Below are 22694 nucleotides of genomic sequence, written 5' to 3' on the forward strand. Positions count from 1 at the left end.
ATCAATCAGAAGGAAGGGGAATGAGTTTAGTCATGATACTTCTAAAGTGCTCATTAGAAATCTAAGTGGAAATGTAGATTAAGTGGTGGAAATAGGGATTTAGAGCTCAGGTAAGAGATCTGGGCTAAAATTTTATAGTTAGAGATTTGTCAGTATAATGAGTAATCAGAGAGGTAGAAGAACCAGAGTGGAGTTTCCAAAGACGAGAAAAAAAAATTTTTTTTTTTTTAAGACGGGATCCTGTTCTGTCACCCAGGCTAGAGTGGCACAATCCTAGCTCACTATAGCCTCGAACTCCTAGCCTCAAGTGATCCTCCAGCACCCAGCCTAGAAGAGCATTTTTTAAGGGATTAGTAGTCAACAGTGTGAGATACACAAAGAGGAAAAATCCATAGTCTCCTGTTTTGGCAATTAGGAATTCAGTAGTATATTTGAAGGTAGGTTCAGTGGTATAAGGAGTCTGATGAGTGAGTAGAAAGAAGATGAGTTAGGTAGGAAATTTGAGAGAAATGGTAGATGCTTGAAATGGTTGAAGGAAATGAGATATGGCCCACCTCAAAAAGAGAACATGAATTTGTGGTAGTACCAACATGTAAATGCAATGTAGCTGGTGTAGAAGCTGAAAACAGCTCAGATAATCCAACTGGAATGGGTATTGGGAAAAGAGTAGCTGAAAGGATGCACAGTGAAGACTGGGCTAAATAAACAAGGAAGTCAAGCCAGATGAGTGGGAGGGTGAGAAGGGGAGAGGCTACAGGAACATTAGGCTAAAGCAGATACAGCAGGTATGTGAAAGCTAGGAGGACAAGAAGTGAAAGTAGAATGACAGTTATTAAGGTTCTGGGTTCTAACAAGTTCCACGGTGTGATCTTAGGAATAATTAGACGAAGCGGGGTTGAGATGAGGTCAAGGAAACATGAAGGCCAGAGTGCTGGATAACCACATGGTCCTCAACGTCAGCCAGTATGATTGCTGGATTTGGGAAAGAAATGAAGGCTGAGCTAATGTCCAAAGTCATCAATGAATTAGGAATATAGCAGAGGATAGAGGACTGCAGCAAGGAAGAAAAGAGTGTAGTCAAGTCCAACGACATAAGCTGCAAGAGAGGAACTATGGGACGGATGGTCTGAAGGTGATAATTTATAACTTGGAGAATGCAAATAGGACAGGGGATGAGAGAAGACTACAAGGCCAGTGACACAGCAGAAATCATGTATGAGGGAAGCAGGTGTCCTGTGAAAAGGATGTACTGAACAGGTGTCCAGATGGCACAGTAAGAATGGTTTGAGGGAATGGGGTGGAGAGAAGGGGAGGGAGAACAGAAGAATAAAGGACTCACTTCTGGGCCCATAGCTTGGCTACTGCTAGAGGCAGAAAGGCCAAAGAGAGGCACTAAGGAACAAGATGGTCCTGAAGATCTCGTTCCATGACCCACCCCTACTATGACTACTATCACCATCCTTACAGACAGCAGGCGGTAGATATAGCAAGTCTTCTTTTGACCATCTCGCCAGACCCGGGCCATGGCTTGTTCATCATTGGCTGGGTTCCAGTCAGGGTCAAACATGACCAGCCGGTTAGCCCCAATGAGATTGAGGCCACAGCCCCCAGCTTTGCTGCTCAGCATGAAGACAAAGTCAGGGCTCTGGAAAGAGAAGAAACAGGAGAAAAGGAACCTCTTATAGCTTAAACTGGGATCCTGCTCAGCCCAACCAGCTCCTCCCTCATGCCTCTATACTACTCAGTACCAATTGTGAAAACCACCAGTTTATCTGCTCACCAGCCAGCCAATCCCAACACGCACAGTCAGTTTCCAGCCCAGCCATCACCAACCAGACAAATCCTACTATATCCACTAGGGGAATTAAAAAAAAAAAAAAAAATCAAGGTAACCCCTTATAGCTTCTCTATCATTCCTTAATTCTGATGATACTGCATTGGTGGTGTGGGGACAGGGATGTGCATTTACCGATGGACTATTGAAGCGTTCTACAACCTTGGCTCGCTTCTTAATGGACATCGTGCCATCCAGGCGGACGTATAAGTACCTGAAGGGGGATTCAAGACCCAAGAAAATAAAGCTTCAATGATTAGGGGGAAAAAATTTAAAAATAAAAAATTTTTTAAAAAGACCCAAGAAAGCAGAGTCCCTTGGAGAGCCACTGAAGGGACTGAAATAACCATGCTTGAGGCCCTAAGCTCCCAAAGGCAGGGGCAGGGAGCTAGAGGCCAAGACTCTTTCCTAAGGGAGTACCTGAAGGACTAGGGGATCTTCTACTTGGAGATAGAGCTGGGGCCATCATAGCAATAAGGGAAGATATCTCCAGGGAAAGCCCTTATGTGCCCAGATCTTGGCCCACATCCACAAATCAGAACTAGACAGACAGTAGGGGAGGGGTTTATCCCCCTTTGGCATCCTGGTTAGGATCTTCCCTACCTTCGGGCACGGCACAGCTTCTCAAAGAGATCCAAAGTCTGGGTGTAATTCGACACCAGCACTACTTTGTCACTGCTACGGCTTCGGGTCACCGCCAGAATATAATCCAGGACCAGCATCTTACCTGGGAAGAGCAGCAACCAGCAGTCCCCTACTGGCTGTCCCAATGGCCCAGGCTTCTTACTCTTGATATCCTGCCTTGAAACAGGACAGCCCTAGCACAAAAAAAATCTCCCACCCTCCTCCTAGAGAAGCCCAAATACTGGTAGGAAAAGGGTCACCTGACAGCTGGGGCTCCAGGGCCTTAGAGCTGTAACCAGGAGGGAAGAGGTCCAAGGCACCCACAAAGCCATCCTCCTCTTCCACACACTTATCATGGATTAGAGCTGGATCTGGGAGAAAACAAAACCAAACCCAGATACTTTGCTTTCTGAAGTTTCCACTTCAGTGTTCACTAGAACTCCCTCTAGAAGCCTAGCCCAAAAGGCCTTCCTCAACATCAGACTTGCTTGATCTTCATCCTACCAAATTCCAACAGGATATAGTCGGTGCCATCTGGGACGATGGATGGACAATGTCACTCACTAATGTGTTCTCCCAACAAGAAGGGAGCTATAACAGAGCAGGCAAGGTTTCTTTGTTATTTTTCCTCCTGCCCAACATTGTATATGAGCATGTGTACAGGCAGGCACTCACAAACAGTCGACACATCCCAGGTCATCAAGCATGGGCTGGACAGAAGATGAGTTCAATTTTCCAAAGCAAAGGGTCTGGTAAACAGACTCCACAATGCAGGGTTCATGCCTTGGGTAGGGTTGGAATCACATGTGGCCTCTATGAGGATGACTCTGGACGAGTTTTAGCGAGGGTTGCCAGGCCACTACAGGAACCTACCCTCCCTTGCTCACTCTCACAGAGGACACCAGGACACAAGCCCAACTCACGATTACAAAGCTTCTTTAGCGAGGTGATGGAAGAAAGGGAAGACACACTCATCTTGCCCTCAAGCAATTCTTCTGCCGGTTTGGCTTGTCTCAGAAACCTCTTGTATAACTCAGTCTGAAGGGGTGTCAGCCTAAAAAAGGCAGCTGGGTCAGTGGAAAAAGCTAGACCACCCTCCTGCCCTCTGAGAACACCTTGAGAGCCCAGCCATGCTTCAGGAGCTAGGCTTTGACCCACTCCACATCTTTCAGTTGAGTTCAGTACCTACAACAAACGACCTGCTCAATCTTCACAGGTAGATATTTAGAAAGGATATCAGAAGTCCTCCGTATCAGGCATCTAGAGAAAACAGGATAAAAAGGCAAGAGGCTGGTAAAATTGCCATGCTAACTACTGGAATAAAAGCTACCACCCAAAGGACCAAGGCTAGCCCTCTTTTACAGTATTAAATGTCAGAGACTCGGCCAGGCGCAGTGGCTCACGCCAGTAATCCCAGCACTTTGGGAAGCTGAGGCGGGCGGATCACCTGTGGTCAGGAGTTCAAGACCAGCCTGGCCAAAATGGAGAAACCCCATCTCTACTAAAAATACGAAAATTAGCCAAGCGTGGTGGCAGGCACCTGTAAACCCAGCTACTCGGGAAGCTGAGGCAGGAGAATCATTTGAACCCAGGAGGTGGAGGTTGCAGTGAGCCGAGATCGCCCCATTGCATTCCAGCCTGGGCAACAAGAGCGAGACTCCATCTCAAAAAAAAAAAAAAAAAAAAAAAGTCATCAGACCTATGTCAAACACATCTGTATCAGGGTCTCAATTGTGGGAACAGAGACCTTCCAAACATGCTAGCTTAGACAGGCAGCACTTTCTCTTCCCCTTCAATAGGTTGCCTAGTCTTCAAGAGAAGACTGAGGCTTCCCATTGATACAGGAGCTCTAACAGGAAAAGCAAGTTGTAAATTACTAAGTCCTTAGGGGAGTTTCTGCTTGCATTTGTCCAAATGCCCGCTGCTACATGGCCCCAGGCTAAATGAAATTAAGCATAGACCTCCTGGGAAGACTAGGAAGGATAGGTATCAGGCACCTAAGAAGCAGATCTTAAGAAAACACCAATTCTTCTTCCTGCCATCTAATTTTTTTTTTTTGAGACGGAGTCTTGCTCTGTCACCCAGGCTGGGGTGCAGTGGCGCAGCTCAGCTCACTCCAACCTCCGCCTCTCAAGTTCAAGCGATTCTCCAGCCTCTCCCTCCAGAGTAACTGGGACTACAGGTGCACCCCAACCACACCCAGCTAATTTCTGTATTTTTAGTAGAGATGGGAGTTTCCCCATGTTGGCCAGGCTGGTCTCGAACTCCTTACCTCAAGTGATCCACTCGCCTCAGCTTCCCAAAGTGGTGGGATTATAGGCGTGAGCCACCATGCCCGTCCTGCCATCTAAAATTGGTAGGGAGAGGTAGCCAGGTAGCCAGGCAGTTGTTGGGAAGGGCAGGAGGACTCTTTAGAATGTAACCTATCAAGTGTGCATACCACCTCTGGACAAAGGAGTCCAGAATGTGCCTACCCTCTGGGTTATGTAACTCCCATGAAAAAGTCAGTCCCCTTAGCCTGGGAGCCACAACCACCTTTCAGATCTTCTCCTACCTGTCACAGAATGACTATGGGGCCTGGGAAGAGAAGCCTAATGTTTCGGGTCTGAGACCAACTGACAGGAAGCTTCTGAAATACTAGTAATGCTCCAAGGTATACTTTGCTCAAGAAGTCCAGCAGCATCAGAGAAAAGCTTCCTCAGCAGGCTGATAAACAGACCAAAACCAGACCACAGAGCCCAAGCCAGAAAGAAAGCAGGCACTTCACCTCCAAGACTCCCTTGTTTATTCAGTGGCCATAGTTAGGACACAGATCCCACTCCCTTCCTAGAATCCCAGCCTTTGAGGGCTCTAGAGAGGCAAAGCCCCCAAGGGATTGGCCATGGATGGTTTGGGAGGCAATTCTAATGACTTCGCTTAAGGTCATTACCTATTCACAATGCTGGTGAGCTCCCGCAGCCGCTCCTCTCCTAGCTGCCTGTCTGCCTCACTAGCAGCAGCGTCTCGACCCTTCAAAATTGGCAATTCAAAATGCTTCTTGAATTCATGGGCAGTCCCTAAACACAGGAGAGAAGGAAAACAGAAGAATGTGGAAAAGGAATGATTTTCCCACAGCTAGTGATGGCAGACTACCTTCTCACAAACCAGCTTCCTACCAAGAACAAGGCTAAACAAAATATAGGCCAATTTCTGTTTAACAGATCAGAGAGGTATCAAAGCAGTGAAGACTTGAAAGGCCAAAAGTGAGATGACAGGTTAAAATCCAAATATATAATTACTTAGAGTAAATGTAAATGGATTGAATAGTCCACTAAAAAGACAAACATGGCCAGAGTGGATTTTTTTTTTCTTTTCCTGCAATGGAGTCTTGCTCTGTCACCCAGGCTGGAGTGCAATCTCGGCTCACTGCAACCTCTGCCTCCCAGGTTCAGGCAATTCTCCTGCCTCAGCCTCCCGAGTAGTTGGGATTACAGGCACCCCCGCTCCGTGCCCGGGTAATTTTTGTATTTCTAGTAGAGACAGGGTTTCACCATGTTGGCCACACTGGTCTCGAACTCCTGATCTCGCGATCTGCCCGCCTCAGCCTCCCAAAGTGCTGGGATTACAGGCATGAGCCACCGTGCCCGGCCAATTTTTTTTTTTTTGAGACAGGTTCTCTCCCTGTCGCCCAGGCTGGAATGCAATGGGGCAATCATGGCTCACCACAGCCTCAACCTCCCAAGTAGCTGGGACTACAGGCACATGCCACCACACTCAGCTAACTTTTGTATTTTTTTTGTAGAGATGAGATTTTGCCATGTTGCCCAGGCTGGTCTTGAACTCCTGGGCTCAAGGTACCCTCCCGCCTTGGTCTCCCAAAGTGCTGGGATTACAGTTGTGAGCCACCACACCTGGCCACATTGAGAGAAATTAAAGATGACCTAAACAAGTTGAGAGACAGATCATATTAATATATTGGAAGGTTCCGTATTATAAAAATGAAAGATCTTTCAGAATTTATCTGTTTCAATACAGCCCAATTAAAATCCAGTTAGAGTTTTTTGGTGGGTATGGCAGGCAGTAGGTGTATAAATTGACAAGTTGATTCCAAAATTTACATGGGAATGCAAAGGGCCAAGAATATCTAGGACAATGTTAAGGAGTAAGAATATAGTTGGAGGCTGAGCAGATTGCTTGAGCTCAAGAGTTCAAGACCAGCCTGGGCAACATGGCAAAACCCCACCTCTACCCAAAATACAAAAATTAGCCAGGCATGATGGTGTGTGCCTGTTGTCCCAGCTACTCAGGAGGCTGAGGCAGGAGGATCACTAGAGCCCGGAAGTTAAGGCTGCAGTGAGCCATGATCTCACCACTGCATTCCAGCCTGGGTGACAAAGCGAGACCCTGTGTCAAAAAAAAAAAAAAAAGACTATAGTTGGAATATTCACACTAATGGATATCAAGACTTATTAGGCCACAGTAAATAAAGCAGAGAAGTACTGACATAAGGAGACAAACAGACCAGAGGAATAGAATAGAGTCCATAAATAGAGCAACACATATATGAACATTTGATTTATGAAGAAGGTAGCACTGCAAAGCAATGGGGGAAAGAACAGTTTTTTCAATATATGATGTAGGGTGAACCAGATATCCAAACAGAAAAAGATGGAAGCCAGGCATAGGGGCTCATGCCCATAATTCCAGCAGTTTGGGAGGCTGATGCAAGAGAATCATTTGAACCCAGGAATTCAAGACCAGCCTGAGCAACATATGAGACCCCATCTCTATAAAAAATTTAAAAGTTAGCCAATAGTGGTGGCATATGCCTGTAGTCCCAGCTACTCAGGAGGCCAAAGTGGGAGGATTGCTTGAGCCCAGGAAGTTGAGGGTACAGTGAGCTATGACTGCAACACTGTACTCCAGCCTGGGCAACAGAGACTCTGTCTCAACAAACAAAACCAAACCAGTAGAATAAATTCTAGTGTACTCATAACATGGAATAGTATGCAATTATGAAAATGAACAAACTACTGCTACACATAATGTGGATAAACTTTATAAACATAATGTTGAACAAAAGAAACCAGATGTAAAGGAATACATACTATATGATTTCATTAACATAAATTCAAAAATAGGCAAAACCAACCTATAGTGTCAGGAAGGAGTTTGCTGCCGGGACAAAAGGAGAGGATAGTGATTAGAAAAGGGGCTGCTGAGAGAGTGTTAGTAATTCATCTGATGGTGGTTACACAAATGTGTTCACTTGGTCATAATCTTGCCACTCAGCAGGTTCTCTGCCTACTCTTGAGCACTGGCAAGTTGGGGTGACACTAACACACCCTTTCACAAATATATGTGTGGTTGCCAGGGATTAGGGGAGGGAGGAATGAGGAGTTTTTATTATTATTACTATTTTAGAGACAGGGCCTTGCTCTGTTGCCCAGGCTAGAGTGCAGTGGCATGATCACAGCCTCCTGAATAGCTAGGAACACCAGCACACACCACCACACCCAGCTAATTTTCTTATTTTGTAGAGACGAGGTCTCACTATGTTGCCCAGGCTGGACTTGAACTGGCCTCAAGTGATCTTCCCACCCCAGCCTCTCAAAGCACTGGGAGGGGAGGGGAGAGGAGTTATTGGGTAGATTTTAAGCTTAGCAAATAGAAAAAAAAAAATCTGAAGATGGATGATGGTGATGGTTGCACAAAGTGAATGTACTTAATACCACTGAATTGTTACATTTAAAAATGGTTAAAATGATTTTTAAAACACATACGTCTGCCCAAGACAGAGCTTGCTCTGAGGCCAAAACTCTTGTAAGGGAGCTAGGATCTGAGGAACAAAAATAATAATTCCACCCTCAGCTCATCATGACACCACTCCCTGTATAGCCCCTGCCACCTCTGCAATGGAAAAATGGCCAACATGGGCTTTGCTGAGTTGCTCAGCAGATCCAAGTCCTCCCAATGGCTTTGCTACTCCCTGACAAGAGAAGCCTTCCTACAAGAATGCCTAGTGACCCACATATAACTAGCATTCTCTTCTTTCTCTCCTCAGCTGGAGTTATACTCCCAAAGACAAGGCAGGGCTCCTCTCTGATGTGGCAAACAAGGCTAGATTCTTACCTAGGATGCCGGAATTAACAAAATGTACCAAGCTGAAATACTCAAGCAGATCATTCTGGATGGGAGTTCCGGAGATGAGCACCCGCCGGCTGGTGTTCAAGCTGTCCAGGGCTTGGTAAGTCTGATTCTCAGAGTTCTTGAGCCTGTGTCCCTGCAAGAGAATCCTTATTCAGAGCGCAATGTGGCATTCCCTATACGGTAGCAAAGTCTCATGTAGACAGGAAAAGAGGAGTCAAAAACATTCCAGGCCGGGCGCCGTGGCTCATGCCTGTAATCCCAGCACTTTGGGAGGCCGAGACAGGCGGATCACTTGAGCCCAGGAGTTCCAGACCAGCCTGGCCAATGTGATGAAACCCCATCTCTACAAAACATACAAAAATTAGCTGGGCATAGTAGCTTACACCCATAGCCCCAGCTACTTGGGAGGCTGAGATGGGAAGATCGCTTGAGTCCAGGAGGTTGAGGCTTCAGTGAGCCGTGAGTGCACTGCAATCCTCCCACCTCAGTCTCCTGAGTAGCTGGGACTACAGGCATATGCCACCACTATAGTGACATAGTGAGAAACTGTCTCAACAAAAAACAAAAACATTACAGGTTCTAGGGCCTTGGGAACTAGGCAGGGGGCAGCATGAGAGAGGGTTCACCCACTTAACTATGGAGAATATTAGGCTCAAAAGACAGACTTCCTGTTTCCAGACCAGTGCTATACCCATAAAGCAAAGATTCCCTCTGTTCCTTTCCATCCCTTTCCCTGCCCCACCTCCAGAGCCTTGGCAGCCCACCTATACTCTTCAGAGATCATGTGGACATATGACAAACCCATGCTTTCAGGGAGTCCTCCCCTCCACATCAGCCTACCCAACTCAGAACCTTCTGAGCCAGACGCCTTCTGTATTAGACTCCAGGCCTTGTCTGGGCCATCAGTGTTAAAGGGACTTGGACCAGGCTCCATGTCCCACCAGAATCCTCACAGCTAGTAGAGCTAAAGAGCTTCCCTCTGCTTCCCTTCACATCTCTTCCCCAATCCCTATTCTCCCTGTCCTGTCCTCCCATTCTCTCCACACCTCTACTACTTCTTTTAAGCCTTTTTCAAGAAAATCATAAAGGACAACCTTCCCTCTTTCTCCAAGAACTACATGGGCAAGATTAGGCCCATACCTTTTCTACATCCAGCCCCATACTGGGGAAGGCACACAAAACTCAACCACTCAACCAAGAATCAGCAATCAGTCTTGCTCCCTTGGGTCAGGCTTTGACAACGCAATTAAACGCAGACCCTTCACTGACTCTTCCATCTATAGCATCAAGTCCAAGCTCTTTAAGCTCACTAGCTTAGCATTCAAAGCCCTTCTCAATGAGGCCCCAGTGAACTTCTCTGACACTCTCCAAGCTTGTCACAGTCCAGGAATCCTGACCTTGTCACTCCTAATGCTGGATTTCCTTATGTCTCTTTGCCCATGCCACCCCTCTGCCTAGAGCTCTTTTCCACAGGCAAGTTCCTCAGATGTCACCTCCTATGCAAAGCCTTCCTCAGTGACTGCAGGCTGCTTGTCTCTCTCAACTCTGTGCTCCTGTGGCACTATATACATAATGGCTGCTACTATTTAGTGAACCCGTTTAATGTGGTAGGCATGGTACTAACTAAACACTTTACCTGTATTCTGTTCTGTAATCCACACGAATGGAAATTGTATTATCCATTTTAGAGATGAAGAAACTAAGATTCAGAGAGGTAAACAGTTATCCAAAATCATGCCGGTAGAAAGTAGCAGAGCTGGGATTTGAACTCAGGTCTGTATGACTCTGAGTCTGGACACTGTACCACTCTGCCCTCATCCATAATATATATACTAGAGTACTAATCACACTCTACTGTACTTTATCTTCTCAACTAGGCAGAGACTAGGATTTCTTAAGGCAGAGACTATGTCAGATTCGCCTGTATAATTTCAGTGTATAGGACAAAGCTCAGTGAATATTAGTTGAATGAAAGAATGAAATAATGACCAATGTTGCTATTAAAGATTAAATAAACCAACGGGGCATGGTGGCTCATGCCTGTAATCCTAGCACTTTGGGAAGTTAAGGCAGGTGGATCACCTGAGGTCAGGAGTTTGCGTCCAGCCTGGCCAACATGGTGAAACCCTGTCTCTACTAAAAATACAAAAATTAGCTGGGTGTGGTGGCATGTGCCTGCCTCCCCAGTTCAAGCAATTCTTGTGCCTCAGCTTCCTGAGTTGCTGGTATTACAGGCATGTGTTACTATGCCGGGCTAACTTTTGTATTTTTAGTAGAAACAGGGTTTCACCATGTTGGCCAGGCTAGTCTTGAAATCCTGACCTCAAGTGATCCGCCCGCCTCAGCCTTTCAAAGTCCTGGGATTACAGATGTAAGCCACCGCATTTGGCCTAGAAATTTAATTAAGAAAAAAAAAATTATTAGAGGCTCCAAGTACTAGCCCTAAAAAAAGCCTTAGACTTCTGAACTGAAGAGGGAAATGAGACTTGAAAGTCAGAGGAAATTACCCAACAGGTCCAGGGGAAATGGACACCAACAATTAGATCTTCTAAACTGAAGCTCCCTGAGGGACAGCATTGTGAGATCTCCAGGGCTTGACACATAAAAGGCACTTAATAAATAACCCAGCGAATGAAATGGGCTGCCACACTATCCTGTCTCTGCAAAAGAAAAAGCCAACCCCAGCTCCCTATTGGACCAGTCACTAAGGATCCACATGGGTCTCAATGAGGAGCACAGGGACAACCCTTCCATACCCAAGGCAAGCTTCTTCCTGCACCAAGCATCCAAGGCAGAGAGGGATAGGAAAAAGAGCCACGACTTGGAATCTCACACCTGCATTCACATTCCAGCTTACTATGTACTCGCTAGGAGAACCTGGGCAAGTCACTACGCACTTCCCTGAGTTTGTCTCCTAATCTTTAAGATTGAGATGACGATGAGGTCAATCCCTCTGCTATTTATACACTTGTACAAAGTGCTCCCATATATCCTCTCTTGATCTGGATCATATCCCTTTCAAGTAGCCCATGTGCCACCCACTCTACAGATGAAGAAACAATCTCAGAGCAGTCTCATCTGGGGAAAGTCACGCTTGTAAGTGGCAAAGCCAGAGCTGATCCCGTGTCTTTTGATTGAGGATCAAAGGTTTTGTACATAGAAGTTATTATGAAAAACTGTGTTCCAGAGAAAAGCGTTAGCTGGGAGGAAGATGCTGTGGGAGCTGAGAACATGAAAGCCTGAAATGGCACCTTCCCTTTCCAGGGTCTGAACAGGACAAACCCTCTCCTTCCCCGGAGTAAGATGACCATCTTTTCAGGACTTTTGGTTCCTCAGATCTCTGACAGTTGACAAAATAAAAGGTAAACAAGTAGAAAGGTAAACAGCCAAGGGGCTGCAGTGTGATAAGAGGCAGCCTCATCCCTTGTGCCCTGCACAGAGTCAGCTCATAAAACAGGACAGAGTGGGGAAGAAAAAAACACTAAGGAGTAGAAAAAGGCTGGGCACAATGGCTCAAACCTGTAATCCCAGCACTTTGGGAGGCCAAGGCCGCAGATTATTTGGGGCCAGGAGTTCGAGACCAGCCTGGCCAACATGGTGAAACCCCGTCTCTACTAAAAATACAAAAATTAGCCAGAGTGGTGGTGCACGCCTGTAATATCAGCTACTCGGTGGCTGAGGCAGGAGAATTACTTAAATATGGGAGGCAGAGGTTGCGGTGAGCCAAGATCACGTGACTGCACTCCATCTGGGCAACAGAACAAGACCCTTGTCTCAAAAAAAAACAAAAAGTAGAAAAAAATTTAGATGCTCCCTAATCCTCAAAGGCTCAACAGCTACAGCCTGCCTTCCTCTCCCACAATGCTTTGGACCTGGCTCCTGGCATAGTCCCCCTCCACAGTGATGAAGCAGATGTCAGGGCCTTGAACCACAGGGCAGTAACATGCATACCTCACCTCAACCTGGTAAGTTCCCTACTCCTACCAGGAAGTTGGGAGTTTGAAGACCCGCCAATGACTGACCAGAAAATAGCTCACAACTAGAAAGCATGGTACCCAAAAGCAAGCTTTTTCCCTCTGTCCCCTCTCTGAAGTTCCTCAGACAACTGGGCTAATCTACAGTACCCAGAGCTGAGCCTAGCCTGACAACTGGTTGACAGATAGGGCCAAGTCTTTCAGCCACCTCTCCACTAGAACCTCTGGGGTATACAAAGGAGGTTAACTCTCCCAAGAAGTTGCAAACAATGACTATAGCCTCAGGGTCGCCAAGCCCACTGGGAAGTCCTGGGAAATTCTCTATAGTAGGAAGCTCCCAGCCACCCTCACTGCTTCCTAAGTACTAGCCTGTCTATTGCCATTCACACATACTGGAAAAGGCCAGGAAGTAACTACGGCCATATTCCCTTAGTTCCAGAAACAAGAAACAAGAAGTCAACACAAACTACTACTACAAGGTCTATGGCCTTTCTTATCTCTGCTTTTGTTCTTGCAAGTACCCCCAGCCTGGAATAACCACCAAGAGCTTACGTTTGCCAAGGCCTTATGACATACCAGGCACTGCGATAAGAGCTTTTTCTTAATAATTTCATTTAATCCTCACAATAATCCTATGAGGCAGATATTATCACCCCATTTTACTGATGTAGAAACAGAGGTTCAGCTGATAAAGTAACTTGTTGAAGGTCACACTGCTGGTCAGTGGCAGAGCCAGGATACAAATAAAGGTCTCTAACTCTAGAACCTGTTCCCTGTGAAAGGAAAACAAAATCTCAGGACCCCAAACTATGCCAAAGGGAAAAGCTAAGCTTGGGAACTAGTCAAGCAAAAAAATGTCTTTCCTTTTGTTCCTAAACAGATAGCCGCAGATAGAATGCCATGCCTCTCCCCAGGTGGCCTCCCTCACCCCGACAATGTAAAAAAACAGCTCATCTTTACAAGCAGGGGACAAAGACAAGACTAGAAATCCTCCCTCCCAGACAAATGTGTATTTGACTTCTTCCTCTACTCTTTATTTACTTAACTGTATGTAAAATGCAGATTTATTGAGCTGAATGCATAACTGATGGCTCCTCTTTCCCTCCTGCCTGCTCTTGCCCCTTTATGCATATTTGTGTGTTGTTGTTTTTTGAGAAAGGGTCATGTGTGTCTGTGTATATGTGTGTTTTTTGGTTTTTATTTTGTTTTTTTGAGACAGAGTCTTGCTCTGTCACCCAGGCTAGAGTGCAGTGGCATTATCTAGGCTCATTGCAACCTCCGCCTCCCGGGTTCAAGAGATTCTCCTGCCTCAGCCTCCTGAGTAGCTGGGATTACAGGCACCCACGACCACGCTCGGCTAATTTTTGTAGTTTTAGTAGAGACACGGTTTCACCATCTTGGCTGGTCTCAAACTCCTGACCTCATGATCCGCCCGCCTCAGCCTCCCAAAGTGCTGGGATTACAGGTGTGAGCCACCGCGCCCGGTCATATGTGTGTTTTGAGACAGGGTTTCACACCCCATCACCCAGGATGGAGTGCAGTGGCGCAATCTCAGCTTACTTCCCGGGCTCAGCTGATTCTCCCACCTCAGCCTCCTGAGTAGCTGGGACTACAGGTGCACCACCAAACCTGACTATTTTTATCTTTTTTAAGTAGAGGTGGGGTTTCACCATATTGCCCAGGCTGGTCCCAAACTCCTGGGCTCAAGTGATCCACTCACCTCAGCCTCTCAAAAAGTGCTGGGATTACAGGCGTGAATCATCGTGGCCAGCCCCCCTTTAAATATTGAAGTCCTCAAAAACCTCTTTGGAAAAAGTACAGGCTGCAGATCCTACTTTGGCTTGTGTCTCTTTTTCCCCAGAGCATCCTCAACCTTGGCAAAATAAATCTCTAAATTGAGACTTGTCTCAGACACTTTCTGGTTTATATCCTCTAAACATTGCCACCCACCCTTCAAGGTCCTTCTTTAGTCTAGGAATACTATCCGGAGGCAACAAAGCCAATCAGCCCCCAGTATCTCACTCTCCTCAGGGTTCTAAGCATTGTTTCAGCCCTCTTTTGGCAGACAGTATCTTGTATTTTGGTATCACAGGCTCTCCCTGTCACTTGTCTCCAAGGCAGCATCCTGTCTTCAGCATTCCCCAGTGACTAGCACAGCCCTTGGAAGGCAATACTCAGTGAAGAGATTTTGACAGATTTTCTCCTACCACCCAGACTGCTGAGAGTCAAGTACCTCGTCACATATGACCAGACCAACACTTCCTTTCTGGAGGACTCCAACATGAAGGCGGAAGGTCTCATAGGAAATGATGAGGATGGGAGAAGACACCCTGGCTCCACGCTGGTTCATGAATCCTTCTACAACAGAAAAGGTGTCAAGGGAACAATTCAGAATCTTTTGAAAAAAAAAAAAACAATTAGACAGTTCTTTAATTTAGCCTGGAAACAACTGACTCCACTTCAACTATTTTCAATGGAAATTCTCTTTTCTTCTACCCCTGCATTGCCCTCCACCCTGGCCATAAATGAGCATACACGTAAGAAAGCAGCAGGCTGTGCAGGAGAGTGCAGCCATCTTTGTTAGGGCTCCGTACCCAGCTTTTGGTCTATTTCATCCTTAGATCCTCCATCGATGGCCAGAGGTTGGATCCTCCCTCCGAGCCATTTCCCAACCTCATTGTACCAGTTCTTCACCAGGCTGGAAGGCGACACCACCACTGCCTTGTCAATTTCTGGCTTGCACTCTGGACTCTGGCGTAAAAGTGTCCACATCAATGTGATGCACTGCAGCGTCTTTCCTAGGCCCATCTCATCAGCCATGATGCAGCCATGGCTGCCAGGGATGCGCCGACTGGTGACACACTCCCACAGGAATTTCACTCCCTAGAGAATAACAGCCTTCAGTCCACTTTGGCACCTACGCTGCTGCTGTCCCAGGGATGGTAGTCTCCCAGGCTCAGCCCATAGCCCATACCTCGTTCCCCTCACCCTCATTTACCTCTCTCTGATGAGGCCGCAAAACCTTACTGAGAATAGGGTCAACAACCACATGGACAGGGAGTTTCTCCCTGAGAAAACACAGCAAAGAAAACAGCGTGCTCAGACATGGGCAAGGGAGCACCCTCAGGAAGCTGTGTCCTGCTGATCCGGAGGCAACAGAGGCAGCTGCCTAAAAGAAGACCTTCTTGGCTGATAAATCATAAAACCATAGCAAGTTCCTACTTTAGGAGTTAGAAAGTTAGCTCAGAGAGGGATGGGTTCCCTGTGTCATCACCTCAATCACTCCTCCTCCTGAGTGAGCATCCTGGGAAGGCAGGAGGGGATGAGGAATGCCCACTCACTGGACATGACCACAGGCTCTTCCCCAAGCAGTCTCCTTCCCCAATCATCTACTCTCTGAAAACATATGTCAATCCTAAAAAGAAATCACACCAAAATACCCTCTGCCCTCCCAAGTATGCGTGCATATACAGAGAACCAAAACTGCTTATGAAATACCAGTGCACATACTTGTCAAGCTTCAGCTGGTCATGAGCGCTCAGTGGGGGAGGCTCATACAGAACCAAGGCATCTTTTTCCAGGGGGTCATGGAGGGCCCGGCGGACCCCAGCCCTTTTCAGGCCCAATGCCCGAGAGCCCAGAGGACCTACAAACCAATAATCATTCCGTCACCTGAATCTATGTTTAGGAGCTCCAGCAAGCCCAGCTCAAATACTTGTCCTTCACATAACCTTTCCCGAGCTCCCATATGACCCTCTCTCTCTGAGAATGCCTCCAAACTCAGTTTGGGCATCTCTATATCACCATTATCCCATTCTGCTTTTTTTTTTTTTTGAGATGGAGTCTCACTTTGTTGCCCAGGCTGGAGTGCAGTGGCACAATCTCGGCTCACTGCAACCTCTGCCTCCCAGGTTCAAGCAATTCTCCTGCCTCAGCCTCCCAAGGAGCTGGGATTATAGGCTCCCGCCACCACACCCGGCTAATTTTTGTATTTTTTTTTTAGTAGAGACAGGGTTTCACCATGTTGTCCAGGCTGGTCTTGAACTCCTGACCTCTGGTGATCTGCCCGCCTTGGCCTCCCAAAGTGCTGGTATTACAGGCGTGAGCCACCATGCCCAGCCCCCAGAATTATTCTGCTTTGAATCAGAGCTTTTCCCATTTTATTTCTCCCATTCAATTACAAACTTCTGAGGTGCCAGATCTGGTTCATTTCAACTCAAGACAATCCTGGGAAGGCCTGAAATTCTAAAGGGTGCTTTCATGGAGCTTTCTGAGAGCTCCTGAGAGCTGGCCACAGCCAAGCGTAGTATCTCAAGCCTGTAGTCCCAACACTTTTTGAGAGGTCGAGGTGGGAGGATCGCTTGAGCCTAGGAGTTCGAGATCAGCCTGGCCAACATAGTGAAATCCTATCTCTATTAAATTAAAAAAAAAAAAAAAGAGAGAGAGAGAAAGCTGGCCTCCCTATTCCTCCAAGCCCCAGTTTTAGCATAATGCTGTACCCTACATAAGACAGGGAAAAACCTTATAGAATCTAGGCCTCCCACACAGTCAGCCTCATAAAAGGGATGCTACTGAATGCACTTGGATTGAATGAAGCCCAGGTCCATCAGCCATCTTGGCCCACCAGGAGCTTTCTGAGCACCAGGACACCTCTACCAAGAAGATGAGGGGCAGTTAGTCTTGGCAGCCCTTACTGAGGCTAACACAGTTTTCATGCAGGCCTCAGGAGGGTCACCCCAAACACAGCCACCGCTGGACTGGCACCTTCAATTCCCAGCTAAGCTTGTATTTACAAAAGCAGGTTTTTAATTTATTCAGGCACACGTACATATGACTGATTTCAAAAACAGAAAAACCTCCATTTTACCTTGATAATTTGGAATGGGGACTTTGAAAGGCTTTGACAAAATGCTTCGAATAAATGCTTCCTAAAAAGAAAGGAGAAACAGGGATTCAGGACTGACTGGAGATGTTATGGGACAATATCATGATATGCTTCACATTAGGTTTTGTACAACAGCATCCATCTTCAAGGCTTTATGTAAGGTTCTACAAATATCCAGGGATAGCAGAAGGGCCCAGCCTCAGTCAACCACGAGGCTTAGAACCCAGGAAACCATTCACTCATTAAAAACCATGCCAGTGAGCATACCTAGCTCTTCCCTAGGGTATAGCACCTTGGAAAGCAAATACCACAGACTTAGCCAACCTGAGTAATAATGGATAATTCTAATGTCTGGGTTTAACCACTGTCATATAGGGTTACACCTTCCCAAGCACACCTCACAATTCTTTTTTTTTTTTTGGCTACATCAGTTATGTCTAATATATCTAATACTCACATCAGCCTCCTTGGGAACTAAACAGCTCATCAAAAAGTAGTGATGGAGAAATGGGAGCCATCGTATTAATAAAATAATATTAACACCACCAGGCCGGGCATGGTGGCTCACACCTGTAATCCTAACACTTTGGGAGGCCAAGGCAGGAGGATCACTTAGGTCTGGGAGTTCGAGACCAGCCTGGGCAATATAGCAAGACCCCATCTCTATTTTAAAAATATATATTTAAAAATATAAATAAAAATAATGATGGCTACCAATGTATGCTAGACACAGAGCTAAGCCTCTTGCATTCATGTTACCATTTAATCCTAACAGCTGTATGAGGTCCATATATTACTGGTGTTTCCATTTTACAAATGAGCAAACTGAGGCTCAGAGTGATTAAGTCACTTTCTCAAGTCACAAAGCCATTACAAATGCAGGACTTTCCTGGTTCTAGGGTCCTTACTTGTACTCAGTAGGCAACGTGGCCTCTCACCCACTCTGAGTACAGCCATGCAGATCAGCCCAGACCCAGCAGCTTCCTGCCATGTAAAGCACAAGAGAAGGAACATGAGAAAGGGACATGAGAGAGAAGCTAAGCCCAACACTAAGAAAAAGCAAGTGGGACAAGGGTGACAGCAGGTAGACATATGTGGGTCCTAGAGAGGTAGCACTGGTGACTCCTCCACCTAAAGGCAAGAAGCCTCTGTACAAGCACTTCTGCCTTGAACCAGCATTATTCCATGGGCTATGGGGCTGGGGCAGGGGCAGAGAAGGCAGAAAAATTAACACTGAGCTAACTCTGACAGCTCCCATGGAAGTTCTGGTCCACACACACCTGAGCCCTTTGCGGAACTGTGATAGCCTGTGAACCTCAACAAAACCAGAGGTGGAACCCAAGAGAGCAGAGAAATAAAGAGCAGAGACCCTGAAGGTAGTTTTAATGGGAATATATTAGTGGAAAAAGCAGTAATGAAAAAATGTCCCTTCTAGCAAAAAACGTAGTCTAATAGGAAAAAAAGCAAGCCTGCCCTGATATTTTTACCTTTGTTTTCTGACTCATTTCTTCACACATCATAAATGTCTAGAAATTCAAATGTACTTTATTTGTTTTTTTTTTTTTTTTGAGATGGAGTCTTGCTCTGTTGCCCAGGCTGGAGTGCAATGGCACAATCTCAGCTCACTGCAACCTCCACCTCCCAGGTTCAAGCAATTCTCCTGCCTCAGCCTCCCAAGTAGCTGGGACTACAGGCACACGCCACCACACCTAGCTAATTTTGGTATTTTTAGTAGAAACAGGGTTTCACCATGTTGGCCAGGCTGGTCTTGAACTCCTGCCCTCAAGTGATCCGTCCACCTTGGCCTCCCAAAGTGCTGGGATTATAGGCATGAGCCATCACACCTGGCCTCAAATGTACTTTAAATTAAAAAAAAGTAATGAATTTTTTTGTGATATTAGAAGACAGAAAACAAGTATGTAGAAATGAACTTCCTTATCACACTAAATAACATGACAATATCACACTAAATAACATAACATAAAGGCAAAGTTGGCAAAAAACTCAAATGCTTTTGTTTATTTGCAAATTTCTTTGCATCTGAATAAAATCTTTTATTGACTTTTTTTTTTTTTTAAAGACAGGGTCTCATTTTGTCGCCCAGGCTGGAGTACAGTAGTGGTGATCATACCTCACTGCAGTCTCTAAGTCCTGGCTCAAGGGATCTTTCTCACCTTGGCCTCCCAAAGTGCTGGGATTATAGGCATGAGCCATTATGCCCAGCCTTTACTATTTTTAATTAGCATGACTGTAACTATGAATAGCAATGATAATCATTATGAAAGATGCTAACAAAAAGGACCCTTGGCCAGTGCAGTGGCTCATGCCTATAACCCCAGTGCTTTGGGAGGCTGAGGTGGGAGGACCGCTTAAGCCCAGGATTTTGAGACCACCCTAGGCAACGTAGTGAGACCCCCCCACACACCCCGTACACAAAATTTAAAAATTACCGAGGCACTGTGGCACATGGTCCCAGCTACTCAGAAGGCTGAGGCAGGAAGATCACTTGGCCTAGGAGTTCAAGGCTGCAGTGAGCTACAACTACACCACTGCACTCCAGCCTGGGTGACAGCAAGACCTGCCTCAAAGGAAAAAAAAAAAGCTACTCTTAAGTCAAATGAGAGGAAAAGGAGATGGACCCTAATTTTCTTTTTAATTTGGCATCAGTTCTAAAACAGAAATATTTTCAAAATTATCAGTACAAAAGGCTAGATTTGAGGCTCTGAGTAGCCAAGAATTTATGCCCTAAATTTAAAAAGACTTTCAATAGAACACAGGAACCATAGGTTCTGCAGGGAGAACTACAGGCTTGCATAACTGGTAAGGAAGAATGTGGAGACCCCTGGCCAAAAACGTCTGAGGGCTCAGCCTGCAAAATGGAATGGCCTGCTGGGCACAGTGCACGCCTGTAATCCCAGCACTTTGGGAGGCCAAGGCGGGCAGGTCACTTGAGGTCAGGTGTTCGAGATCTGCCTTGCCAACATGGTGAAACCCCGTCTCTGCTAAAAGTACAAAAAACTGAGCTTGGCGTGGGGGCGGGCACCTATAATTCCAGCTACTTGGGAGGCTGAGGCACAAGAATCACTTGAACCTGGGAGGCAGAGGCTGCAGTGAGCCGAGATCGCGCCACTGCACTCCAGCCTGGGTCACAGAGCAAGACCATGTCTCAAAAAAAAAAAAAAAAAAACCAGGAATGGCCAACCTTCAGGGATCTGGTTTGGTGACTCACCAGTCTCTATAGCAGGGGGCAGGGGAGGGAGCATGCTCTTATTCTCTGTTCATTTAGTTACTGATAATTCATACCAATCTTTCCTTCTGATAGATGAGAGACAGCATCCCTCCTCCCCACCAAGGCTAAAGCTTCCCATTTCTGCAGAGAATCACTCTGTTATGACTGATCACTCTTGTATCTCAACCTCTCCCTCTCTACTAGCTCTTACCAGCATTTAAAACGGACTTAATTATCTCCTATCTTAAAAACAAATATTCATTTGATTGCTTATCTCTCCTCTCCACAGGCAAACTTCTAGTAAGTTATATAGCTCCCCTTCTTTCCTCCCACTCTTCCTGTCTTCTGCCCCTTCCACTCTGGCCAAGATCATGAATGGCCTACATGACCCTAATTCCAATGGACATGTATCTTACTTGACGAAGCTGACCACTCCTCAAATATTTTCTGCCTTTGATTTCCATGACACTACTCTCCACCTTTCTGGGATCTCATCTTCAGTCCCCTAATGAGCTCTTTTTCCTCTGCCTTTTAACCCTCAACCCACCCCCAGAGCTCAGTGCTCCCAACCGGCTGCAGTGACTCACGTCTGTAATCCCAGCACTCTGGGAGGCCAAGACAGGAGGATTGCTAGAACCCAGGAGTTTGAAACCTGCCTGGGCAACACAGTGAGACCTGGTCTCTACATATCATTTAAAAATTAGCCAGGTTTGGTGGCACATGCCTGTGGTCCTAGCTACTCCAGAGGCTGAGGTGGCAGCAATACCCGAGCCTAAGATTGAGGCTGCAGTGAGCCGTGATCGCACCAGTGCATTCCAGCCTGGGTGACACAGCAAGACCCTGTCTCAGGAAAAAAAAAAAAAAAAAAAGTCAGTGCTCCCCAGGGCTCAGGGTTTAGCCCTCAGATCTTCTGACTACCCATTCACCAATCCACTTACTAGGTATAAAATATATCTATGCTAATGAGTCCCAGGTGTATTTCTAGTTATACCTTACTCCACATCCACATTTACAACTGACTCCAGACCTAGATCTCCTGCAGGGACTTCAAAATCATCATGTCTAAGGCTGAAGTCCTCATCTCCAAGGCCACACTATGACTCTTGTGGGCCCCAGGCACTTTTGCCTTTGGGACCCCTTCCTCCATTAAAAAAAGAAAAAAAAAAAAAGAAAAAAAAAAGGCCAGATGCAGCAGCTCACACCTGTAATACCAGCATTTTGGGAGGCCGAGGCAGGCAGATCACTCAAGGTCAAGAGTTCAAGACCAGCCTGGCCTACATGGTAAAACCATGTCTCTACTAAAAACACAAAAATGTGCCAGGTATGGTGGCGGGTGCCTGTAATCCCAGTTACTCAGGAAGCTGAGGCAGGAGAATCGCCTGAACCTGGGAGGCAGAGGTTGCAGTGCGCCAAGATCACGCCACCGCACTCCATTCTGAGCGACAGAGCAAGACTCTCTATCAAAAAAAAGAAAAAACAAAAACAAAAAAGACTGCATTGGTATAAAGATAACTATAATAATATAATCAGGCTGGATTACTATGTATTTTTTTTCTTCTGATTTCAAAAGGAATTAAAGATCACCATCGCTCTCTAAGTGCAGTGTTAGCTCACCAAGCTCCAGCTGAAGGAGAATGGAGATAAGTAAGCAGGTGAGCCAAGACAGCACCACTGCAGCACTCCAGCCTGGGTGAGAACACAAGACTCTGTCTCAAAAAAAAAAAAAAAAAAAAAAGAGTACCTAAGTATATCACTGTGAGTAGAAAAATAGGGGACAGAAATCCGGTATTGCAGTTTGCAGTTTTTCCATTTTCATTTTTTGTGTGAATTCTTTTTTTTTTAGACAGAGTCTCGCCCTGTCACCAGGCTGGAGCGCAGTGGCACAATCTTGGCTCACTGCAAGCTCCACCTACCGGGTTCATGCCATTCCTCAGCCTCTCGAGTAGCTAGGACTACAGGCGCCCGCCACCACACCCAGCTAATTTTTTGTACTTTTTACTAGAGATGGAGTTTCACCGT

General features: G+C 46.2%; 1 protein-coding gene and 1 long non-coding RNA gene across 6 annotated transcripts in view; one reads left to right on the top strand and one right to left on the bottom strand.

Annotated features, from left to right (window-relative positions):
- RAD54L (RAD54 like) overlaps nucleotides 1-22694 on the bottom strand; it is a 30860-nt gene that overhangs the window by 2291 nt on the left and 5875 nt on the right. For 2 of the 5 annotated variants that reach the window (XM_054666598.2, XM_513146.7), the window contains exons 4-16: nucleotides 17429-17489; nucleotides 16072-16207; nucleotides 15560-15629; nucleotides 15156-15444; nucleotides 14795-14919; nucleotides 8570-8720; nucleotides 5388-5514; nucleotides 3644-3718; nucleotides 3382-3512; nucleotides 2719-2829; nucleotides 2438-2561; nucleotides 1970-2048; nucleotides 1466-1645 (exon numbers count right to left, since the gene is read on the bottom strand). In XM_054666598.2, the coding sequence (XP_054522573.1) occupies nucleotides 1466-1645; nucleotides 1970-2048; nucleotides 2438-2561; nucleotides 2719-2829; nucleotides 3382-3512; nucleotides 3644-3718; nucleotides 5388-5514; nucleotides 8570-8720; nucleotides 14795-14919; nucleotides 15156-15381 (1329 nt within the window). In that variant the 5' untranslated portion in view covers nucleotides 15382-15444; nucleotides 15560-15629; nucleotides 16072-16207; nucleotides 17429-17489. Of the gene's footprint in view, nucleotides 1-1465; nucleotides 1646-1969; nucleotides 2049-2437; nucleotides 2592-2718; nucleotides 2830-3381; nucleotides 3513-3643; nucleotides 3719-5387; nucleotides 5515-8569; nucleotides 8721-14794; nucleotides 14920-15155; nucleotides 15445-15559; nucleotides 15630-16071; nucleotides 16208-17428; nucleotides 17490-22694 lie in introns of all 5 variants that reach the window. The other 3 variants (XM_063781185.1, XM_063781180.1, XM_016962213.4) reach the window with 2 other exon arrangements.
- On the top strand, nucleotides 8502-15106 carry LOC134807079 (uncharacterized). The gene is made up of 2 exons (XR_010146720.1): nucleotides 8502-8684; nucleotides 14776-15106. It is a non-coding gene; the product is annotated as an uncharacterized LOC134807079 (long non-coding RNA).

Source organism: Pan troglodytes, chromosome 1 (genome assembly GCF_028858775.2).
Source record: "Pan troglodytes isolate AG18354 chromosome 1, NHGRI_mPanTro3-v2.0_pri, whole genome shotgun sequence".
Classification (NCBI taxonomy): domain Eukaryota; kingdom Metazoa; phylum Chordata; class Mammalia; order Primates; family Hominidae; genus Pan; species Pan troglodytes.